The sequence below is a fragment of the Thamnophis sirtalis genome, unplaced genomic scaffold, assembly GCF_051295495.1.
Source record: "Thamnophis sirtalis isolate CommonGarterSnake01/CBP01778 unplaced genomic scaffold, rThaSir2_p1.2 scaffold_2, whole genome shotgun sequence".
Taxonomy (NCBI): Eukaryota; Metazoa; Chordata; class Lepidosauria; order Squamata; family Natricidae; genus Thamnophis; species Thamnophis sirtalis.
In genome coordinates, this window is record NW_028261382.1 from 51442243 (window position 1) to 51453227 (window position 10985).

Below are 10985 nucleotides of genomic sequence, written 5' to 3' on the forward strand. Positions count from 1 at the left end.
TGAAGATTATGCACATCTAAACCAAAAAGGGGTTTATTTTTTTTAACCCCCGTCCAACTAACTCGAGGATTCTGAACAAAGTTACGACAAGGTTGAAGATAAAAACAACGGTTGGTAAAATAGGAAGCAGCAACAGCCATTCGGGTTAAGTCAAAAGACCTAAAATAAGGGGGGGAAAATGGCATTTTCCTGCAGGATAAACTGAACTGCTTGCCTTAAACCGGCACGTCCTGCGGTTAAAACGTCGGGGAGAGCTGCCCGTGGGCGCACTCCTCTTCTGCGTCGCTCACCGCTGCCAAATTGTGAAGCAAACTGGCATCGCTTTGCTCGTTAGGGGAAACCGCTCCGAAGAACAAGGAATGAAACTGGAAAAGGAAAAAAAGGAACCGTCACTGGGATCTTGAGCCAGAAAGCCTAGAAATTGCATCAAAAGAACTGGATCACGTTGAATCTCGGGATGGTTTTTAATTGCTGGAAGGCCAAGTCCTTTGCTGCGCTCTTTCCCCAACCATTTTCAGCCCGATTCATTAGGAGAAGAGAACCACCGGATCGAATTCACTTAAAGGCAATTTGATTCGTCTCCCACTGGCAGCTTCTACGCTGCCGGTGAAAGCTAAGAGGCACGCAAGCGTAAAATGTGAAGCTTTCTTAGAGGGATTTCTTTCTTTTACCTTATTGTAGTTGGGACCAGGTGGTTCCTCCCCTGTGGAGAAGCCCTCGGAGGGAGCCGTGGGCGCGTTCCTCCTGCAGCTGGCGGTTTGTTGATTGCTTCTCTCTATGGCAGGGCCCCTAAAACGCCGTAAAGATGGATTGGGGTTATGGTTTTCCCTTTCAGTGGCTGTTTTTTAAGAAGCTTCACCCTGGAGTTTTGTCCTGGAGGGCCTCTAAGGCAGAGGTCTTCAAAGTTGGCAGCTTTAAGACTTGTGGACTTCAGCTCCCACAATTCTGCAGCCAGTCCACAAGTCTTAAAGCTGCCAACTTTGAAGACCTCTGCTCTCCTTGGGGCCTGTTCTAAGACGAGTGGAGAGATTTGAACAAGTCTTAAAGCTGCCAACTTTGAAGACCTCTGCTCTCCTTGGGGCCTGTTCTAAGACGAGTGGAGAGATTTGAACAAGTCTTAAAGCTGCCAACTTTGAAGACCTCTGCTCTCCTTGGGGCCTGTTCTAAGACGAGTGGAGAGATTTGAAAAAGGCGAATCCTGTCTAGCTCCAGATTTCATCTGCCTCTCTGTTCCTTTGCCAAGCAAGTTGCTGATACACAGCTGGCCATTTTCTTTCTTTGCAACCTCCACTTGCTCATTTTAGGGGGGGGCTTTGGTGGCATCGAGCCCTTGTTGAGCATGGTGGGGAGCAGTTTAAATCATTACGATTGTTTGACCGGACGGAAAAAAAAGTAATCTGCCTTAAAGGTCACCGTGAGGGACGTTTTCTCGTCTGGCTTCTGCCACACTTGGCTGCCTGCAGAACCTGAAATATATCCGGATGCCTGGGATATTCTTTGGATGAGGACAAGAATATCTTTCTACGAAGTTCTCTCCCGAGAACGTGACTTTTTCCCTCCTTTCTCCATACTGAGAGGGAGAGAGAGAGAGGGAGAGGGAGAGAGAGAGAGAGAGAGAGGGGAGAGAGAGAGAGAGGAGAGGGAGAGAGAGAGGAGAGAGAGAGGAGAGAGACAGTCCCCTTATCTGAAAAGGAGTGTTTTACAAGAAATCTTGGCCTGGAAAATAACATTTACCTGTTTTGGCTTGTTGATTTACTGGCCGCTGTGCAGCTTTCGGTACCGGATAAAGTGGCCAAAACGAACAGCGCTTCTATTGCTGTATCCTCGAGGCTGAAGGCAACCGGCCTTGAAATGCAAAAAAATAATAATAATAAGGTGATGCTAAAGAGGAAAAGGGGCTGCATTCACGCAGGGGCCGGTTCGCCTCTAAAGACAGATGCACAAATGGAATCGTTTCTGCCTCCATATTTCCGCTCCCCAAAATCCCTGACTAAAACATACCTGGCCAAATCCATCTTAGCAGGATATAGCCATGTGCCTTTCTAGCATTCAATTTTTCATTTGCCAATTGTGGGCCTCGAGATGCCAAAATAATGAAAGCAAGATTGCAAATTCTCGCCCCTCGCCAATAAAGGAGAATATTTGTAGCTTCCCCTACGCCCCCCCCCGTCTCTCTTTTCCCCCCCCTATGCCTCCTTTTGCTACCTCTTCCCTCCTCCCTCGCTACCTCTTTCCTGCTCCACTATTTGCATATGCAAAATAGCAATAGCAGTTAGACTTATATACCGCTTCATAGGGCTTTCAGCCCTCTCTAAGCGGTTTACAGAGTCAGCATATTGCCCCCAACAATCCATAGATAGATAGATAGATAGATAGATAGATAGATAGACAGACAGATAGATGATAGATAGATAGATAGATAGATAGACAGACAGACAGACAGACAGAGATAGACAGACAGACAGACAGACAGACAGACAGAGATATAGAGATAGATAGATTGAAATAGCAATAGCAGTTAGACTTATATACCGCTTCATAGGGCTCTCAACCCTCTCTAAGCGGTTTACAGAGTCAGCATATTGCCCCCAACAATCTGAGTCCTCATTTTACCCACCTTGGAAGGATGGAAGGCTGAGTCAACCTTGAGCCGGTGAGATCTGAACCGCCAAACTGCAGATAGCAGTCAGCTGAAGTGGCCTGCAATACTGCACTCTAACCATTGCGCCACCTCAGACCAGGACCTGCCCCAGACAGCTGCATGACCCAGGAAGGTTCGAGTTCTGACTGCTTTATAATCCTATCAGGGCTAGAATGACTGCAGCCTTACCTGTCTGTCTAAAGGTTCATAGAGGGAGGGGGCAGCCTTGAAAGAGGCCCCTTTGGTTTTTTTCCCAAAAGCCAAAAGAATTCCATTCTGATCAAGATCAATCACATGCCGGCTTATCTCCTTCCCAACAGAATCCTTAACTTGGCCGCTTTGGCACAAAAAGCAGAACTGTTTCCGTTTGCAACAGAAAACTTTTCCTTTGTTTAAACATGTCCCCAAAACCTGTTGAAACGGGTTTCCCCGTCTTCTTAACCTCAAAATATCTAAGAATGTCTGTCTTTCTATTGTAACGGTCTGTCTGTCTCGGAAAACAGGCACCCTGTGATCGTGGCAATAAACAGGATTGTGTTCCTTTCTTCCAGAAAAACCCCACACCTTAATTGGGTGCTGTCATGCTATTAGCGTGCATGCTTCTCCGTGTTTATATACGGTTCTTGTACAGTGCATTTAGGGCAGGGCCCCCCAAACTTGGCAACTTTAAGACTTGTCCGCAACTCTTAAAAAGTTGCCAAGTTTGAAGACCTCTGGTGTAGGCTAAATCCTTAGAAGTGCATTTTTCTATTCCATAAATCTCATACAAACTTGTTTACAAAATGAAGACTCTTGTGGTCACTTGAGGTCAGAGGTGGGTTCCTACCAGTTCGCACCTATTCAGTAGAACCGGTTCGTCAAATCTACCGAACCGGTTAGAAGAGGTTCCACCAGTGGACCCGGAAAGCAGGCCACACCTACAGAAGAGGTTCCAAATTTTTTTGAAACCCACCACTGCTTGAGGTAGTTTTAAAAGTTTTAAAACAAGGCCATAAAATATGGCACTGGTTTATTCAAAGGATAAAGGTCTACCTACTTTCCAGATACGTCAAAATGGACGGCGACTGGGACGCTGAGAGCTTCTGCGAACACCAGAAGACCCTAAAATTAAGTGAAAGAGGGGAATTAATTCAGCTCTCTAAGGGGAGAAGAAGATGATGAATTCCAATGCTTGCCACCGCAGTGTTTATTACTAGATTTAAGGCAGGGATGAAATCCAGCAAGTTCTGGAGAACCGGTAGCAGATTTATTTTTTAAATAAACATATTTTTATTTCCATTTTCATAACTTACAATCACATGTATACTATACATAGCCAGTATCATATAGTATTAAATAATGATTACATCAGTTCCTCTTGTCATCAGCCCCCCCAAATTAAAACCCATTATTAGCTCTTCTGCTCTCCATACACCTCTTTCTTCTACCTCTCTCCTACCTCCTTTCTTCCCTCCATCCTCCTTTTCTACTCCCCCTTCCTTTCTCCTTCTCCTCTCTCTTCATTCCACTCCTCCTTATCCTCCTCATCTTCCCCCCTTACCCTCTCTCCTATCCCTCTCTTCCTATCTTTCTTCTCTCCTCTGCTTCCCACTCTTCCTCTCATTGGTGTATTTCCGCTTCTGAGCAAACTCCATTCTATGTTGATGGTATTTATGCTTCCATATCAATATACTTAACATATTAGCTCTTCTACTCTCCATACACCTCTTTCTTCTACCTCTCTCCTACTTCCTATCTTCCCTCCATCATCCTTTAGCAGAAATTTTGAGTAGTTCGGAGAACTGGCAAATGCCACCTCGGGCTGGCCCCAGAGTGGGGAGGGAATGGGGATTTTGTAGTATCCTTACCCTGCCATGCTCACCAAGCCACATCACGCCCACATAACCGGTAGTAAAAAAAAAATTGAATTTCACCACTGATTTAAGGGCTACCTGGAGATCTTTGGCCAGCCATGGCTGCATATAAAATGCTGTGGTTCTGTGGGATGCTGAGCTTTGACACAAGAACAGCATCCCAAGAATATCCGAGTGGCATTTGCTCCGTTATCCTCCTTTTCCTAATGAGAGCCTCTAGCACAGTGTTTCTCAACCTTGGCAACTTGAAGTCCTGTGGACTTCAACTCCCAGAATTCCCCAGCCAGCTATGCTGGCTGGGGGATTCTGGGAGTTGAAGTCCACAGGACTTCAAGTTGTCAAGGTTGAGAAACACTGCTCTAGCAGATATTTATGAAGTACACGCTACAATCAAAACGGTAGAATTAACCCCGTTACCCGTAGTTCTTTAAGGCAAAATGTGACTTCCGAATCTACCCCGACTTGAAAATATTCAAATTCATCAGGACTGAGATGGATTTCCGTATGTGTTGCCTTTGCAAATTCTGTCGAAATAAAGAATGATGCGAGGTTTTTAAAAAAAAACGACTTTTAAAAAAACACAGGTTTGTTGAGAATTCTTAGAATGGTTAATAAAAGTTTGATTAGGGTACAGAACGGGGCTGGTGACCATTTCCATCCCAAATATAGTTAACGGGTGGTGAGCCTTCAGTTACTACATGCCACAAAATATATCTGAAAATCAATGTAAAATGATTCCAAATATCAGAAAAGAAAATACCACCACAGTTAAACTACAGATCTGATTAATATGCTGAATTTAGGTGGAGAAATGGATGTATATTTGACAGGTTCCTAACTTAAATCTATTTGCAGCAAAATTGAGCGCCATTATCAGATTAATTTTGAATTGATTGATTGATTTTGATTTGATTGATTTATTACATTTATATGCCACCCTTTTCCCCGAAGGGGACTCAGGGCGGCTCACAATTCAATCAGGGAAGGGGGTACAGACAGGGGGATAAAAAAGACGAGATATAACAATACATAATTTAAAAAACACACAGCAGTCATACCATTCGAGGAGGGGGGCAAAAACTCTTTAGCCCAGGCCTGTCGGAACAGCCAGGTTTTGAGGGCTTTGCGGAAGGCCTGGAGGGTGGTGAGGGTTCGAATCTCCATGGGGAGCTCGTTCCAGAGGGTCGGAGCAGCCACAGAGAAGGCTCTCCTCTGGGTAATCGCCAGTCGGCATTGGCCGGCGAATGGAATTCGGAGGAGGCCTAATCTGTGGGATCTAATCGGTCTAGTGGAGGTAATTGAATGATTCTTTCATTGTGGCTACTGTTTATAAAAGAATGAATACTAACAGTATATTTCACTATTGGTTTTTTAAAAAAAGGTTTTTCAGTTCTGTGCTTTTTGAATATTTAGTAGACATTATTTGACAGTATAATATGGACATATCTTACAGTAACCTCTTGCATTCAGGGATATTACAAATTCAAAGTTGTATCTTTAATCCCACCACGGAAGCCCAATCCTCACCCATCTCATCCTCTATATAAGTCTTGAAGCAAACTTTCATTGGCGTTACACCTAATGTTATTTCTTCTTGGTACGTCGGAAAGTGGATCAGCATGTCAGACAGCTGCCTGGAATGTACAAAAACCTGGATGGTTAATTCAGGTTACAAATTGGACTGCTCCTATTAAAAAAAAAATTTCTCTCTCTCTCTGAATTAATAAGGCCGAGATCCCGTCGGTGGCCCAACAACCGTTCGCATTTCATTCGATACACACGATCAAATCACAACAAAACAAGCCAATTGCCGATGTGCCTCTGATGTTACCTGGAGTGTACTTTCAGTACATTGGTACACAAATGTTTTGCAAACACAGCTTGAAGAGGCTCACACTCCTGGAAAGCTAAGCTGTGAGTTTTCACGACACCTGATGGGAAAAGGATACGGTTTGAAATCCAAGTCTCCCTGCAGGCTACCCCAAGCCAACGTGAAATGAATTGACTATAGAGTATTTTTTTTTAATTTCAGCATGGTTAAATAGGAAGTATACTAATATTATCACTGATGGCGTTACCTAGTTTGGCTCATGGAACGTCTGCAAGAAAATAACCAAGTCCACAGAGCACCAAGGACCCCAAAGTCATTGTTCTCCTCATCCTCTTCCTCTCCGCAAACCCCACTCCCTTCCAGCACTGATGTTGTTACCTAGCAGGGTCATGAAACATCTGCAAGAAAGCTCAAAAGAGCATCAACGGTCCCTTCCTTTCAACCCTAAACCAGCAATATTCCCCTTTATCCAAAGTGTGCTCAATGTCTTATCTGCCCTGTAAGCTGAGGAGAAAACCATCTCTACTTGGAAGCTCAAAACGAAAATAATTCTCCAGAAGCACGATTTGGGAATGGCCTTGAGAATTTCCCTGCATGAGTCCATCTTCTCCAAAGCCAGAAGTGATGGGTGCAGAAGATTGCTGAATTTAGCAGCTGCCCAAGAAACTCACTTAAAAGAACTCTTTAATAACCAAAAAAATGTACCACCTCTTCATATAGCAAAATCAATCATCATCTTCTCATAACATTTGACTACCCAGCTCCATTGTGCTGACTAAAAGAGGCCAATTTTTTTGCTCTCTGGTGGACAACATACAACAGTTTAAATTTTTTAAAAGGGCTAGGATATTTTTCTCCCCTAACAATGGCTTCTGCAGCATGCACCTGATCCATCGGTAGCATATTTAATAACTGTCACAAATGTTGATTTATTGATTTAATCCCAGGATCTTAAACTATAAGAGAGCCATCTTTGTAAGCGACACCATTTTTTTTATCTCAAAAGCTTTTCAGAGGATTCAAATCCAGCAACAATTTCATTTCACAGGCTCCCTCCGGGCACTCAAATTTTTGAGGACTTCCTTGGAAAATTCCACAGTCAAAATATCTCCAACCAAGGCAGGGAGGAGTTTTTTTTAAAATCCTGACCGGATAACATTTTTAACGTTGCTTTCCAGGTCACGTAGGACTGACAAGATCACGCGCTTACCATGTTTGCAGAATAGCTTAAAAACAATATGGCAGTCGTTCACGTCTGTGTAAATGTTGCACTTTTCCACATTTCTTTCGTGTGTGTGCAAGCATCGAAACAAAGGCAGAATGGCCTGAAATGAAAAAAAAAAACGTATTAATGCAGGGATTTGCACGGGGAAAAATAATGGCTGCAGAATCCTCTCGCAGTCAAAAAGTATTAAGCACAACTGTATGAATCATCTTATGCCTTATTTTTCTTAGGCATAGTAATTAGTATAGCTTTGGAATTTCATTTTCCCCCCCCTGATTACTAATGTTAGAAAATGATATCCCCTTTTTCCTCAAGTTTTACCAGCTGCAATAAATTTTTCCCGCCACTACCACCCCAAAGAAAAGTTCACACAGACCAAAAGTATATTGGAGGTAAAGTATGCATTTGATCATACATCACTTCTCTACGCATTTCACTAAATAGAACTGTATTTTTGTAGCAATGAAGCAGATTTCGGTTCAATTGGTTGAAACTTACTGATTATTAATTTACATGCGAATTGAACAGTCTCCCCATTCGGGCTCCATTCAGTGGCATTTCCATAGGAATAATTTTGGAAGAACGTGGATGAAAAGAAGACACAGCCATAGGCAGATCTGGAACTATTTACCGTCCTCAGGAAAAGCTGTGGGCAGGATAAAATGATGTTTCTGTATTAACTGTATCACTCCTAAATTAAAGGTAAAGGTTCCCCTCGCACATCTGTGTTAGTCGTTCCCGACTCTAGGTGGCAGTGCTCATCTCCGTTTCAAAGCCGAAGAGCCAGCGCTGTCTGAGGACGTCTCCGTGGTCATGTGGCCGGCATGACTCAATGCCAAAGGCGCATGGAACGCTGTTCCCTTCCCACCAAAGGTGGTTCCTGTTTTTCTACTTGCATTTTTTACATGCTTTCGAACTGCTAGGTTGGCAGAAACTGGGACAAGGAACGGGAGCTCACTCTGTTACGTGGCGCTAGGGATTCGAGCCGCCAATCTTTCTGATCGACAAGCTCAGCGTCTTAGCCGCTGCGTCCCTTCCTAGGTTATGGATAAGCAAAAAATGCACAATATGGTAACACAAAAACGCTCGTTTGCTTCAACCTAATTCTTAACTACCCCCAAATCAGCTGTTGTTATCTTGTGCTAGGAGTTTCCAGATGGTGAGCGGAAAAACACTAGATTTTGCAATACGGGGAAACGGTGGAAATCCTAGCACGTTTTGCACAAATATTATTCGTTTTGAATGTTGCACATGTAATTCTAGGCAACATTTAAGCACCAGTGAGGGGTAGAAAGCTGTTTTCGTGCGGTTGGTACAAAGGCTCTCATCCAAATGAGGCCCTTCTGAGCAAAACGAGGTTTTTCCTTAATTAACAACGGATGTTTGGGGAGCCCCACCCTGGCGTGGCAATTGACACGGGGATTTTTCTCTGGAACCCATGACTCAGCTCCCAAGTTGTTTTCTTTCGGGATGCAGGATTTACTCACTCCTTTTTCCTTTGGGTCGATCCAGAATTCATCGCTGATCCTCCCGATGGCATGCAGAGCCCTTCCAAACACTGTGGGGAAGATTCGGGGAAAGGGGCGTTAATATTGCACGATGCAAACCCATTTTGGAAGGGGAGAGCGACTTTCTATCTGCGTTAACTGCATCGTTCCTAAGTTACAGATAAGCAAAAAATAAAAATTAAATGCACAATGTGGTAAGATTGGGAGGTGCTTGTCTGCCTCGACCTAACTCTTAGCAACCCCAAAACCAGCTGTTAATCTTTGCTGTAGTGTGCTAGGATTTCCCAGATGGCGAGTGGAAAAAAACATGACCCTTTGAGAGGGATGGAAGCCCAATCGTGCAAGGAACTTCCGATATCTTTGGTTTTAAGTGCTGCAGGACAAGGAAGCCGACGGGAAATGCCTGGTTTCGATTAATTTCTGAATTCAACTCAGCAGAAATTTTGCTCATGTCAATCAATCCCTCTAAAAAAGATGCAATCTAAATCCCTTCCGTGATCGTGGCATAAAATGGGCCTTTTTCACACGCACACGCCGATTTTATCAGCCTTGCCATCCTTCGGGTTGCACTTTATTCTGATTCTTACCCTTGCCAATAAATTTAATTGCTGCTAATTTTAATGCTTTTGATATTTTATAGTTTTATGGAACTGCACCATACAGTTGCTTTGGTCAAGGAAATGGGCATTATCAATTTGATAAGTAAAAAAAATCACCCACACAAATATACATACATATATATACACATCCATACATATATACATATACACACACACACATACATGTATATACACACATACATGCATGTATATATATACACATAGATACATATACACACATGTATATACATACATGTATATACACACATACATGCATGTGTGTATATGTATATATGTATGTATCTATGTGTGTGTATATAATATATATATATATATACACACACATACACATAGATACATATACACATACATATACACACATGTATATACATACATGTATATACACACATACACACATATATACATATACACATACATGTATATACACACATACATGCATGTATATATGTATACACATAGATACATATACACACATACATATACACACATGTATATACATATATGTATATACACACATATATGCACGTGTATATATACACATACATACATACATGTATATACAGATACATATATACATATACACACATACATGTATATATATATATGTATGTGTGTATATATATATATTATATACACACATACAGATACATATATACATATACACACATACATACATGTATATACATACATACATGTATACATGTACACACACACACACACACACACATAATTTGGATTTTTTTGGGAAAGTGGCAAGATTAAACTGCGTTTTTCCCCCTCTTAAAGCATTGAGGTGCTATACCTCTGACACGGGCGCCCCCAATGACACACTTCATCATGAAAGGATGAGGGGGGAAAACACGCGTGTCTGGAGAACGTCTGAAAAGTCCCCGCCTCAAGAAAACAGAAGCGGGAACTCTCGCCTGGAGGAAATATCGCGAGAACTCAGGCCGGCCGGCGAGTCCTTAAGAGGGTGGGAATGACGAATAAAGGGGGGCTTTTTTCGTTGGAGCCGTCACTTCCGGCTCTTTGGCGATGCCGCCATATGCGGGGCAGTTGACAACCCCCCCCCCGCTCCGTTTAACCACTCTTTCCCAGCAGCCCCGATTACATTCGCATCATCCTGAACCCTGTCGTGCTAAGCCCTTATTTCTTCCACCTGGGCTTCCACCTTGCTGGGCTTCCACCCTCCATTCAGCGACCCAACAGCGCCGCTCATGTAGGGTTGCAATCGAAGAACTCTACCAGACCCGCCTGCCCAGCCTCCTCCTACTGTAGTGGGCGCTTTTTTTTTGTGCCTCCTCTCG

General features: G+C 43.1%; 1 protein-coding gene across 1 annotated transcript; it reads right to left on the reverse strand.

Annotated features, from left to right (window-relative positions):
* RAD9B (RAD9 checkpoint clamp component B) lies at window positions 1–10592 on the reverse strand. Its single transcript, XM_087703738.1, has 12 exons — window positions 10481–10592; window positions 9038–9108; window positions 8049–8196; window positions 7971–7972; window positions 7536–7650; window positions 6326–6425; window positions 6022–6128; window positions 4912–5018; window positions 3678–3742; window positions 1735–1845; window positions 672–789; window positions 1–365 (listed from the first exon to the last, which is right to left on the reverse strand). Exons 1-12 carry the CDS (start codon window positions 10515–10517, stop codon window positions 237–239), a joined length of 1110 nt encoding a protein of 369 aa, XP_087559864.1. The 5' UTR covers window positions 10518–10592; the 3' UTR covers window positions 1–236.
* Window positions 10593–10985: the final 393 nt, after the last annotated feature.

Excerpts from the sequence above, each read along its gene's own strand:
- RAD9B (XM_087703738.1), bottom strand. The coding sequence starts at position 10,517 with ATGATGAAGTGTGTCATTGGGGGCGCCCGTGTCAGAG. Across the intron at positions 6,426-7,535 it reads TAAGCTATTCTGCAAACATG|GTGTCGTGAAAACTCACAGC; the intron begins GTAAGCGCGTGA and ends TTTTCCCATCAG. Across the intron at positions 6,129-6,325 it reads GTACTGAAAGTACACTCCAG|GCAGCTGTCTGACATGCTGA; the intron begins GTAACATCAGAG and ends TGTACATTCCAG.